The 12,374-nt window shown below is 56.9% G+C and overlaps 1 protein-coding gene across 11 annotated transcripts in view; it reads right to left on the bottom strand.

Moving 5' to 3' along the window:
- Positions 1-510: 510 nt before the first annotated feature.
- Positions 511-12,374, bottom strand: part of MEGF6 (multiple EGF like domains 6) — a 35,331-nt gene continuing 23,467 nt past the window's right edge. For 5 of the 11 annotated variants that reach the window (XM_048967881.1, XM_048967887.1, XM_048967880.1 and 2 more), the window contains 28 exons: positions 12,195-12,317; positions 11,556-11,678; positions 10,917-11,087; positions 10,623-10,754; positions 10,400-10,528; positions 9,634-9,762; positions 9,415-9,549; positions 9,180-9,314; positions 8,118-8,243; positions 7,426-7,557; positions 7,018-7,146; positions 6,780-6,911; positions 6,378-6,506; positions 6,134-6,262; positions 5,172-5,300; positions 4,256-4,384; positions 4,026-4,148; positions 3,239-3,367; positions 3,035-3,163; positions 2,762-2,893; positions 2,554-2,682; positions 2,104-2,232; positions 1,854-1,982; positions 1,648-1,776; positions 1,394-1,522; positions 1,186-1,314; positions 837-965; positions 511-757 (listed from right to left, as the gene is read on the bottom strand). In XM_048967881.1, the coding sequence (XP_048823838.1) occupies positions 627-757; positions 837-965; positions 1,186-1,314; positions 1,394-1,522; positions 1,648-1,776; positions 1,854-1,982; positions 2,104-2,232; positions 2,554-2,682; positions 2,762-2,893; positions 3,035-3,163; positions 3,239-3,367; positions 4,026-4,148; positions 4,256-4,384; positions 5,172-5,300; positions 6,134-6,262; positions 6,378-6,506; positions 6,780-6,911; positions 7,018-7,146; positions 7,426-7,557; positions 8,118-8,243; positions 9,180-9,314; positions 9,415-9,549; positions 9,634-9,762; positions 10,400-10,528; positions 10,623-10,754; positions 10,917-11,087; positions 11,556-11,678; positions 12,195-12,317 (3,659 nt within the window). In that variant the 3' untranslated portion in view covers positions 511-626. Of the gene's footprint in view, positions 758-836; positions 966-1,185; positions 1,315-1,393; positions 1,523-1,647; positions 1,777-1,853; positions 1,983-2,103; positions 2,433-2,553; positions 2,683-2,761; positions 2,894-3,034; positions 3,164-3,238; positions 3,368-4,025; positions 4,149-4,255; positions 4,385-5,171; positions 5,301-6,133; positions 6,263-6,377; positions 6,507-6,779; positions 6,912-7,017; positions 7,147-7,425; positions 7,558-8,117; positions 8,244-9,179; positions 9,315-9,414; positions 9,550-9,633; positions 9,763-10,399; positions 10,529-10,622; positions 10,755-10,916; positions 11,088-11,555; positions 11,679-12,194; positions 12,318-12,374 lie in introns of those variants that run through there. The other 6 variants (XM_048967888.1, XM_048967889.1, XM_048967890.1 and 3 more) reach the window with 6 other exon arrangements.

The following is a 12,374-nucleotide window of genomic DNA, read 5'->3' as shown; positions in this document are numbered from 1 at the left end:
AGCCCTGAGTGGGTGGAGAATAGGCACCAAGAACAGCAGGAGCCCATGGGTGTTTGGCACATCACCACCTCTCCCTCCTCCCTGCTTCCTGCTCATACCCAACCTCAGTTATACCATTTTGGTCCTTCACTACATGCTTATTTTAACATTATTTCTTCACATCTAATGGAAAAAAAAGGAAGAAGTAAGAAAAAATTAATTAGTAAAAAAAAGTACAAGTTATTTACAGATTAAAAGAAAGTCCATCTGGACAGGAAGCAGTTCTTTGGGCCCTGAGGGATGGGGCCATCCCTGTGCACTCAGGACCAGGTGCTGCACCACCACCACTGCAGGGCTGCAGGCACCCACAGCTTTGTGCCAACATGTCCATGTCTGGATTGGGTGCTGCAGGTTCTTGATCAGCTCTTCCCCCTCCAGGTGGCAGCTCTGCAGAGCTCCTGTACTGCTGTGGTAGAGCTTGCCATAAATATTTTTGAATAAATACCTATTTTCAAGCATCATATCAACCCTTCCCCTCCAACCCCAGCAGCCAACAGCCAGAAGTGAGGGCCAGCAGCTGCAGAGCAGTCCTACAGCCCGTATCCAGGCCAGGCAGCAGCCAGCTCCCATCTGCCATGAGTTGGTTGTCACTCGAGTGCCTTGGGAACAAGTCCTCCAGCTGGGTCGTGTGCTTCTGCAGGGCCCTGTGGCTGAGGCAGGACGTAGTGCTCCATCCCCTGCAGCTCTGGGGACCTGGTGGGCATCTGGGCGGGCACAGCTGGAGCAGAAGGGGACAGCACTCAGCCCTTATGCTGCAGGCAGCACCCAGGGCCGGCGCAGCACAGGGCTGGGCTCACCTTCCTGGCACGAGGAGCCCATGGAGCCGCGGTGGCAGCGACAGCGGCCAGTCCTGGCACTGCACTGGGAGCTGCTGGCACAGGTGCAGGTGAGGGCACAGTCGGGGCCATAGCGGCTCACAGGACACTCTGTGGGGCAGAGGGGATCAGATGGCTGCGCTACCCCAACATGGCAGGGCAGGCTCTGGTCTGGGTAAGATCTTCTCTCCAATGGGACGCACACAGAACAGTGCTCTTCCATGAGACATCAGCTCCAACAAGGCATGTTTGCACCCATCTGAGGGCTGTATTTTGATCCACCCCCCCACGTTCCTTTCATTTCCCTGCTCACCTCATTGCCCATCCTCACCTGAGTCACACCTGGGGCCGGTTGTTCCCGGAGGACAGAGGCAGAGCCCCGTGATGGGGTCACAGGGCGCATTCCCCACGCAGTCACAGCGCTGCTGGCATCCCTCACCATACATCCCCTCCTCACAGCCTGGTTTGGGACAGGAGAGGGGCACAGCTGTGCCAAATGGCTCTGAGGCACCACAACAGAGGGGCTGGGGGCACAGTACCTTCCTGGCAGCGGGGACCCCGCAGCCCCACAGGGCAGTGGCAGCGGCCGGTGGCTGGGTCACAGGCAGCTCCATGGGCACAGTCACAGTGCTGCTGGCAGTCGGTCCCATGGAAACCAGGGGGACAACCTGGAAAGGAGCATCCAGAGAGAAGCACAGAGCTGTCCTCTCTGAAACATGCCCATGTGGCATCTGCTCAGTTACAGGGAGCAGCACACACGGGCCCCCTGCTCCTGCCCACCCCCTCAGCTCACCGTGCTCACACAGGGCCCCATAACGTCCCAGGGGGCAGCGGCAGGCGCCAGTGATGCGGTCGCAGGTGGCATTGTGCCTGCAGGCACAGCGCAGCTGGCAGTCAGCACCAAAGCTCCCAGGTGGGCACTCTGTGGGGCACAGCAGGGCAGCTCAGCGGGCAGCGAGCCACCAAGCAGGCTGGGCTGTGTGCATGGAGCAGCTTTACCTAACTCGCAGGATTTCCCAGTCCATCCCAGCCCGCAGGTGCAGGACCCATCGGTGGCATTGCACAGCCCTCCATTCTGGCAGGAGCAAGTCTGCTGGCAGCCCAGCCCGTACTGCTGCGGTTGGCAGCCTGCAGGACAAGGGCACAGTGCTGGGTACAGCAGGAAACAGGTGCCCTCCTGGGACAGGAGGGTGCCAGGGTGCCCTGCAGGTGTCCTGCAGGGTGCAGCTGCCCTGCAGCTCGCAGTTACCTTGCTCACAAGTGGGACCAACTCTTCCCGGTGGGCACAGGCAGTCCCCGGTGACGTGGTGGCACGTGGCCCCCTCCCCGCAGGCACACAGCTGTGCACAGTCCGCACCATAGCGGCCGCTGGGACACACTGGTGGGAGGGACACCTTCAGCTGCCTTCATCACTGCAGTGCCTGCAGGCTGTGCTTGCAGGGCAGAGCTTTTGCACTTCCCTCTGCCAGAGAAGCAGAGAGGCAGCCATACCCAGATGGCACGACGCAAAAGCTGATGATGTGTCATGGGGACATCATTTTGGCACTCAACAAATGGTGCAAGACGGTGTTTCCAGTGCTAAGACAGCAAATGAGATCAGCTGCAGCTGCCCTCCCACAGCATATACCGAAGCAGGGAGACCAGGAGCCATCACCATGCTGCCATTCCCCCCCCCCCAGTCCCATTCCCATACACTCACCAACGCTGCAGTCAGCACCAATGTATCCTGCTGGGCAGTGGCACGTCCCCGTGGTGCGCTCACACCAGGCCCCATTCTTGCACTCACATGGCTGCTCACAGCCAGGGCCGTACCAGCCCATAGGGCACTCTGCACAGCAAAGCAATGATTGCATGGTGCCCAGCGAGGTGAGAGCAAGGCATCCACCAACATGGAGCTATGGGCTCACCCAGCTCGCAGTCAGGCCCGTGGTGGCCTGGTGCACAGATGCAGGCACCGGTGATGGGGTGGCAGTCCTGGTTGGGTCCTGCACAACGGCAGCGTTGGGCGCAGCGCTCCCCAAAAGTGCCGGGCGGGCAGGCTGCATGGAAAAGGGCACTGTGTTTCTGCAGAACTCCCTGACACTGCAAACCCACCCCCGTCCCCTGGCTCAGCAACGTGCTCACACCCCTCTGCCCATTCCAGTGCCCATGGAATGATCCCTGATGCTGTGGGTACCCACGTGTCTCGCATGCAGCTCCGGTGAAGCCTGGTGGGCAGCTGCACTGCCCGGTGATGTGGTCACAGGGTGCTCCAGGGGGGCAGGCACAGCGTTCAGCACAGCTCTTCCCAAACACTCCTGGCAGGCAGGCTGTGGGGACAGGAGAGACATGGCAGGCTCTCCCCAACCTGCAGCAGCCAAAACCCCAACCCAGTGCAGTCTCACCTTTGTCACAGCGCTGGCCCCTCCATCCGGGGGAGCAGTGGCAGGCACCGGTGATGGGGTGGCACAGCCCTTTGTCCCTGCAGTCACAGCGCTCCTGGCAGCCTGCACCAAAGTACCCCTCCGGACAGGCTTGGGGTGCAAGCAGGGGAGAAATGACAAGTTAGGGAATAAAAAAGGGGCTCCTTTCACTGCATGTGTGATAGCTGAATGACTAAGCCCTTCTGCAAACAGACTCGCGCACAAGTTGGTGTGCAAGAGTCATCTTAACTGCACCAAAGGTTTTTGGAAAGGCTTTTGGGTTAAGGACTGTTTTAAGAAGAGCTGGGTGCTGGCAGAACACATGGCTCCAATTTCTTCACTGCTGTTGTCGCAGAAGCACCTAAAGCAGCTGCAAACCAAGTATCTGCAGTACCAACATGAGCCAGAAGTCAGCACTACAGCTGCAAAAATCTGGGAGTTCAGCTCTCATGTCTGCTCCAGGAATGAATGCACCACCAGAGCAACTCTCAAAGCTGGTCTATGCAAAGCGGTGAGGATGTGTGGGGATGGGGAAAAGCTCTGGGTAAGAGCAGGAGCTCAAACCCAAACTCTTTTCAGCCCTTGTGAAATTGTATCTTTACCTTAAAACCACAGCACCCACCCCAAAGCCACGGCACTTACCACAAAGCCACGCTACCCCCCCTGACCATGGCACCCCTGAGCCTCCCAGCTGCTGCAATCCAGCCGTTCAGCTCTGCACTGAGCAGGCCCCACTCCCGCACCCCCACATCCCCCCTCCCCTACTCACGGCTCTCACAGATGCTCCCACTCCACCCAGGTGGGCACTGGCACTGTCCCTGCAGGTCACAGACCCCCCCGTTCAGGCAGGCACAGCGCTGCCCACAGCCCTCCCCGTGCCCGTCAGCGCACGCTAGGAGAGAGCAAAGGGCAGAGCTGTCACCCCAAAGGCAAACCACCCCAAAATGGGACCGGCTGGTGGCAGAGCCCATGTCCTGATGCTGTTGGCACTGTCCTTACCCAACTCGCAGGCCAACCCGGTCCATCCCATTGGGCAGGTGCAGTGCCCTGTGGCAGGGTCACACGTCCCCCCATTCTGGCACAGGCAGCGTTGGTAGCAGCCCATCCCATAGAAACCCTCTGGGCATGCTGGGGGGAAACCAAAAGGCAATCAATCAGAAATCCATCCCAGGTGTGTGCCAAAGGCAAAGCTGAGCCTCCAGCGACGTGCCCAAAGACAGGAGGGCATGGAATGAGGATCCTAAATTCTCTAAACCTGAAACCAAACCCTAAAGCACCCTTTTTCCCCCAACCCTGTGCCAAGCTGAGTAACGGAGTGCAGGAAGAAGCCTGCGGCTGGAGGTGATGGCTGTAATTAAAGCAGATTGGATGCTGCTGGAACAAATGGCCACACATAGGACAACCATGAGAGGAATGGAAAAACATGTGGTACCTTCTGAGCCTCCACCGTCCCACCACTGCTAAGAGGGGGACTGAATTTATACGCCCCACTGGGCTGCCTGATCTCTCAGAAATGTCTCAGCCCTGTGGTGGCACATAGCCCAAAAAACGCTGGGTGAAGGCAGCAGCCATGGTGAGCATCAGCACAAAAAGCCATTTAAGCACATGAATAATGCTCTCGTGCTCAATTGCACTGAGCTGTGCCCGAAGGCACTGCAGCAAGCAGCCAAGCCCTCACCCTATGCTGCTACAGAACCGTGAGCCAGGGCAACTTGTGCTGCACTAGGAGAGGGCAATCTCTTGGCACCTGTCTGTGGGAATGAATGGGAAGTGCTGATAGTCTCTTGCAATCTTGCCTTGCTATCGTCTGCCTCAGGTTTTTGGATCTACTACCGCCATTGAAAAGCGCAGCCCAGCCCAAGCAATGGCATTTCTAGCACCCACAGCTAGGTTGGGCAACCACAGGGCACATTACCTTGGTGGCACGTGGGTCCCATCCAGCCTGCAGCACACAGACAGTGGCCGGTGATGTGGTCACACGCGGCGTTGTTGGAGCAGCTGCACACCTGGCTGCAGCCCTCACCAAACCTGCCTTGTGGGCACGCTGCAGGAGAGACACAGCTGTTAGCAACAGGCACGTGTGGCATCACCCAGTCCCACCAGCAGTGCCTCCTGTCTGCAGGAGAGACCAGCAAGCAGCCAGACCATAACAACCATCCTGACCCCATGGGTTGTTACTCTTTGGGCCATGCATGCATTGGTTTTATGGTGCTACATGTAGAACCCACAGCAGCACGCTACGTGTGGCTGCTGCTCCAACACATGGGCACTGTTATCCTTAGCGTGACATCACGTTATCTGTGAGGGAGCTGTTCTGCCAGGATCCCCAGCCCTTGTCAGATCCAGCAGCAACATGCACAGCCTTCAGGAGCAGCCCCTGAACAGGGGACCTTTGCCAAGAGGGTTCCGTGAGGCTGCGTCTGCTCCAGATCGCTGCTGGGCAGTCCAGGTTTGAAGCACCTTTGAACCATTCCAGTCTGCAAAGCTTGGCTAAGAGCCGTGTAAGAATAGAGCCCCTCTGGAGAGATTTGGTATTTCCTCCTTGGCACCTCAATAGACGCAGCACACAACGCTGCCCCCTCTTGGCATGAAGAACACAGAGCCTGGCCAAAACCTGGCACTGCGTGGTGCATGGAAACAGATGTTGGGATGACAACAGCTCCATCAGTGCTTCAGCGCTGTGAGATGTGGGCTGGAGGCTCTGCTGTTCTCAGCAGCAAAAGAAACAAACAAAAAAAGGCACGAACTGAATCATGCCAGAGGGATCCCAGCACATCAGACAAATCCCTAAGGGAATTGCTCTGCACACCCAGTGTTGGAGCAAGAGCAAAGCTGTGTGTGCTGCATGGGGTCAGATCCAGCCCTGGGGACACTCACCACGGGCACAGCGGGGCCCGGTCCAGCCCGGCTGGCAGTGGCACTGCCCAGTGATGTGGTCACAGCGGGCTCCATTCTGGCAGTTGCAGGCGTGCCGACACTCAATGCCATAAAATCCATCCGGGCAAGCTGTAGGGAACAAAGCAAACAGCCCAGAGGGTCTGTAAGAAGAATGGATGGCTCTTAGGGGTGCACAATGGGTGAGCAGACACCCAAGGATCACTCCATGCCCTGGGCTACGCACAATGCTCACAGAAGGTCCCCCGCCAGCCCGCAGCACACGTGCACGCCCCGCTGATGTGGTCACAAATGGCCTCATGCTCACACTGACAGCGGTGCCGGCAGCCCAACCCAAACCATCCTGCTGGGCACCCTGGGGAGAGAGCAAAGAGCATCCTTGGGATTGTGCCTTGGGAAGAACCATCCTTGGGATTGTGCTGCAGTGGGAGCACAGGTTAGGACAAAAGGGATCTGGAAGGATATGGCCGCCTCGTGTTTAAAACGAGAGTCCGCTGCTCACAGACGCACCCACACACCCACCAGGACGGCATCACAAGGACAGAATTACCACTGCCACAGCACCGACCCTTCCCACAGGGCTCTGGGAAACAAACCTGAGCCCAAACTCATTGCAGCACACACTCACGCTCCTCGCAGTGGCTGCCCGTGTGGCCGGGATCGCAGGCGCACTGCCCCGTCACCGCATCACAGCTCCCGGTGCTGCTGCTGCACTCGCAGACATTGGCACAGCCTGGGCCCCAGCGCCCCGCGGCACAGCCTGCAACACAGGCACAGCACAGGGATGGTAAAGAAGCCAGCCCCAGCCTAGCACTGCACAGCTCAGAGTCTCCTATGAACGATGCATGATGATGCAGGCGCTGTACCTCTCCGGCAGTCGTGGCCCGTCCAGCCGGGTGCGCAGCTGCACGTCCCCGTCACGGGATGGCAATGTCCCTCATTCCCACAGCTGCAGATCTGCTGGCAGTCCTGGCCAAACCAGCCGGGTGGGCACACTGCAAGGCAGGGACACGAGCTGCAACTCCACAGCGAGCCCAGGGCACAGCACTCACAGCCACAAGCACAGCGCTCACCATCGTGGACCCAACATTCACCATGACCCCAACTCTCCTTAATCCTGACACTCACCATGACTCAAGGTTCACCGTCACGAACCCAGCATTCACCACAACCCAATGCTCACCATCACGGACCCAGCACTCACCATCATAGACCCAACACTTATCACGACCCCACACTCACGGACCCAGAATCCACCATGACCCAATGCTCACCATCCTGGCAGCGGCTGCCAGTGAAGCCCGGTGGGCACACGCATGCTCCCGTGGCAGGGTCACAGCTACCATTGTTGGCACACTCAGGACACAGTTCTTGGCAGCCGAGGCCCCAGCGACCCTCTGGGCAGGCTGCAGCAATCAGAGAGAACAAGGGCGGCCCAATGCCTCTGGTAAGTGGCACAGAGCAGGGTGATGGCTCAGCTTGGGACTGGAGATGGGCTGGTTCCTCATTGCTCTTGGACAGGGACAAGGGGCTGCATGACCCCCATGCAGAGAGCTGGCAACCAAAAGGGCAAGGTGGGAAGCCTAATTTCTTGTTAGTGGATCTCCTGTCTAGTTTGTATGCCTTTGTTTGGGAATAAACAGCCAGCAGTGAAGACAACATCTCAGTGTTTGTTTTATAAACATCCCTCACTAAGTGCGAGCCTGCCAGGGCCCTCGTGTCAACTTGAGATTCACATCTGCTGCTGAGGAGCAGAGCTCCTGGCAAAGCATGCTAACCTGGCAGCCACTGTCACCCTGCAGGAGCTGCACGAGGGACGCAGACTGCTGATGGCTGAGCAGGGCAGCTGAGATGCTGCAGGGTTGGGGACAGGGCCAGCTCACTGTATTTGGAACTGTTAGGAACAGGACATCCACACTCCATCAGTGGCTTCCAGCTGCTGTCACGCAGCACCAGATGCACTCACCTTGGGCGCAGTCGTGCCCTGTCCGTCCCGCTGCGCACACACACCGCCCGCTGACCGCATCGCAGGGAGCCCCGCCGCAGGAGCAGAGCAGCAGGCAGCCGGCCCCGAACCGCCCTGCAGGGCACTCTGCAAGCAAACAGCAGTGAGAGCTGCAGGTGACAGAGCTGCACACAGGCCAAGAGCCACTGAGCTCCTACAGACCTCTCTGAGTCCCCAGACACACACCACGCTCGTGGTCTTTTTTTGTGTGTTCCTACAAGACACACGTGCACCAGCACTCACAATTAGCGCAGGAAAAGGCACCCTAGCTCGTAAATTTCGAGTGACACAGTGGAGTTTTTGTTATTCCTGCTCTGTGCTAATTGATGGCAGATGTTTGTCTTCACCCTTTAATCATTTCCAGGTCCCAACAACAGCCAAAAGCCTCCTATTTCTGTACAAATATTTGTGTTATTTCCTGTGACTCCCCCCCTGCAGGCTTGAGCTCTTTTCTTATTCCTTTTATTAACTATCCTCAGCTGAGCACCGGGAGCTGCAGTGCTGCTGCAGCCCTTTGGAATGAATGGATGCAATATGGGATGCAAGAACCTACTGCGCTTCCACTCACAGCCTTGGGGTTCTTACAGCAGAAGTTAAGCTGCAGCAGGAGGAAAACAGGGAGGGTGAGCATGGAGCAAAGAGAGAGGAACTGCTCTGGGAATTTCATACAGAGGCAGAAGTTTAAGCCCTAATGTGCACGAAGTACAGAATCTGCCACGTGCAGATCAAACAGAACTTCAGCAGAGGAAAAAGAACAGAAGGGGAAACACAATGCCATTCTTCTGGGGACTGATGGTCTGGAAGTAAAAGGATATCAAAGGGAGGAAAACAGACAGATCGGTATCTGTCACCTTCATCTACAACAGCAGGGATGCCCACGGGGCAGGAGGCAGAGAGAGCTTGTCTTCCTTTTCTGAATAAGGATCTCTATGCACAAGAATCCTGCCTCCCTCTCTAAGCTCCCAGCTCTACGAGATCCCAGATTTGGGTCATCGGAAGCCACTTCCAATCCCACCACCTCACCTTGGTCGCAGTTCTCCCCATGGTAGCCCTGAGGACACTCCTTCCAGCACTGCCCAGTGACGTGGTTACACTGCGTGTCTGGAGAGCAGCTGCACTTCTTCCTGCAGCCCTCCCCATAGCGGCCAGGCTCACACTCTGGGGACAAAGATAGCATGTTTAGTTCCTAATCTAGGCAAGCAAGAGGCGCAGAGGTCTCAGGAGGATGGAGCCTTGCAATATCCATCAGGACACTCACTGCTCTCGCAGTGCACACCGCGGTAGCCAGGCTTGCAGCGGCAGGAGCCGTCCCGCTTGTCGCAGTGCTGCGTGTTGGGCTGCACACAGAGGCATTCCTCAGAGCAGCCGGGGCCAAACGTCCACTTGGGGCACGCTGCAGGATGAGGACAGGGCAGGAGTGACCCTTCTGTTACAGCACCCAGCCCAAAGGCAGCATGCACCCATAACAGAGGCGTACCCAAATGGCAGTGCCGCCCGTACCGGCCAGGATCACACAGACACGCTCCGTAGATGCGATGGCAGCGACCTCGGTTGGCACAGTTGCATTTTTTCCTGCACTGCTTTCCAAAAAATCCTTTTGGGCACCCTGGTGATAGGGATGGTGAGGCGGTTTGGGTCTGTAATTTCATGTCTTGCAGGAAAGACACATACCAAAATTGGAGTACATAGTCACAGACAAACCTAGGCACAGGGTGCAGTGAGGGAGGGACTGCTGTCTGACCAGGAAGATGCTGGGGTCTCCAATAAGGGCAACACGATTCCCTGCACCAGCTCAAAACTGAGTTCTCCACATGAGAAGCACACGGCCGAAGCACTGTGTCAGCACAGAGCTGCAGCACAGCCCTCCCCAGGTGTCCTGGCACTGCTTGCTTTAATCTCACCTTCCTGTTTTCTCTCTGCACCCTTCAACCACCTCCTTCCTACAGAAAGAAAAGCTCCAGCTATCTCCTGCCTTACTTCATGTTCTCCTCCTTCAGTAACAGCTTCTGTATGATCCTAACCCTCCATCTGTGGCCAAATCCCTCATTGTCTCGTCACTTCCGTGCCCCCCAGGTTTTAATTCTTTGGGAGCAAGGAACACCCTCAGATGGGGGGGGGAACCAACCCCAGCAAATACAGAAGGCTCCAAAGAAGCACATGACAAACACCTGAAGAGATTCTCATTGCTTTGCCAAGGGAAAAATACCAATGGAACACAGCTGTTTCTGCCCAAGGGCTCTCACCATCCTCACAGTGGATCCCAGCCACGCCAGGCGGGCAGCGGCAGGTGCCGGTGGTGGGCTCACAGGTGCCCCCATTCTGGCACAGGCAGAGCTGGCTGCAGTTCTTGCCAAAGGTTCCAGGCGGGCAGGCTGTGGGACAGAGGGGACAGCTTTAACAGCATGCACAACTGTGGGTTTGACCTCTGAATAAGGTGCATTAGGGTCTATGCGCAGCACCACTCACTCTGGTTGCACAGCAGCCCGCTCCAGCCGGCCGGGCACTCACAGCCTGTCCCCTCCACGTTGCAGGTGCCCCCATTCTGGCAGTCCTCACATGTCAGGCTGCAGTCGTGGCCAAAGGTGTTCTCCAGACAGACTGCAACGAGACAAGATGGTGAGATGTCCTCCCCAAGACTGCCCCCAGCAACCCCAACATTACAGCCTGTGGCTGCTCGTGCATCCACCAGGCACAGACCCAGCACCCACGATTCAAACTGGAGGCTTCCAAGCAAAAGGACTGCAGCCAGGAAACACCCACCGAATGTTTCTGAAAGCGTGTGCTCTCCTCTTGCTTCCATCTCTTCCTCCTCCTCCTCTTCGTAGTCGTTGCTGAAGAGCTGGGTGAGCTCATCCCGCAGGATGGCCACGTGGGGGATGGGGCGCATGATGGGGCGCCGGGCATCCAGGGCTTCCACCGAGTTCTCTACAGCTGGGGGAACAGCCACAGAGACCACAAAGTCAGAGGGAGAAAATGGAAAAGAGCTCATCTGGGGGTGGGGAACAGTACAGAACTTCTACCATAACGAAGGCAAACCAGAACTTCAGTATAGGGTTTGTACAATTGCTTCAGCGTTCATCACGTCACTGATATCTCTACAGCAGTGATCCACTCCTTCCCACTTGGCTTTTTCCAATTCACTGGGGCAGACTGCCCACCCAACAAAACTAAGGGATGCATTTCAGCTTGGTGTCCTTTTGGAACAAGCACACATCAGCTACAGATCCTGGTTCCCTTCCTTCACAGGGCTAAGCATGACACTTGCAGCAGGGGCTGCACAGCCTATAAAGCCTCAGGGATGGGCAGGACAGGCACTCTGATGCTCCTGATGGTGTAAGGTTGTTTCTATGGTCCTGCTGCAGGGGGACAGGCACAAGGTGCCCAGCACGCAGCACTTACAGATGCAGCCCTTCCTGTCTCCATCCAGCTTGTACCCAACAGGGCAGCTGCACTGGAAGGACCCCGCCTGGTTCTGGCACGTGTGCTCACAGCCACCGTTGTTGGAGGAGCACTCATCCACATCTAAAACACAAATGGGACAGCGAGCAGGTGGCAGCACCTCACTGGGTAACACAAAGCTCTGAAAGCTGAAGGAGACTGCCCAAGTGATGGAGAGCCTCTGTTCATTGCAGGGGAGGGGGATCAGATGGCCTTCAAGGGTCTCTTCCAACTCCAGTGATTGCATGGCTCTATAACTGGGAGCAACTGGGAGCAACTGGAAGAGGTGTCTAGCTGCTCACAACCAGGCAGAACAACTTCCTTTCATTAATAGCCTGCATTTGTCCCCAAGTCATCCATGCTTTACACAGACACTTGTATTTACCACCAACTCCACCAAGATGGAAATTACAGGCAACGCTCAGTCAATACTGAAAAACTGATGTGTGCAAACTGTGGCTGCATTCAGACCTGGAGCAAATCTGAGGCAGCCTGACTTGAAGTCATTGAATTCAAAGCCCCATAGCTTTGCTGGCCCAACGGATGGGTGCTACAGGAGCAAGGACAACACACGCACCGCACTGCATGCGCCCTGCTCACCATCACAGGCACAGCCATCAGCACGCAGCCGGTACCCAGCATGGCAGGCACACTCGTAGCCCCCAGGGTAGTTGTAGCAGTCCTGCTGGCAGCAGTGAGAGCCGTCCTCACATTCGTTGATGTCTAAATAAAAGCAGAGGGTGCTGGGTGTCAATACACGGCGGTAACAGCAGTTGTTAA

This window comes from Lagopus muta, chromosome 21 (genome assembly GCF_023343835.1).
Source record: "Lagopus muta isolate bLagMut1 chromosome 21, bLagMut1 primary, whole genome shotgun sequence".
In the NCBI taxonomy this organism is placed as follows: Eukaryota; Metazoa; Chordata; class Aves; order Galliformes; family Phasianidae; genus Lagopus; species Lagopus muta.
This window is presented reverse-complemented; position numbering and strand designations above follow the sequence as displayed.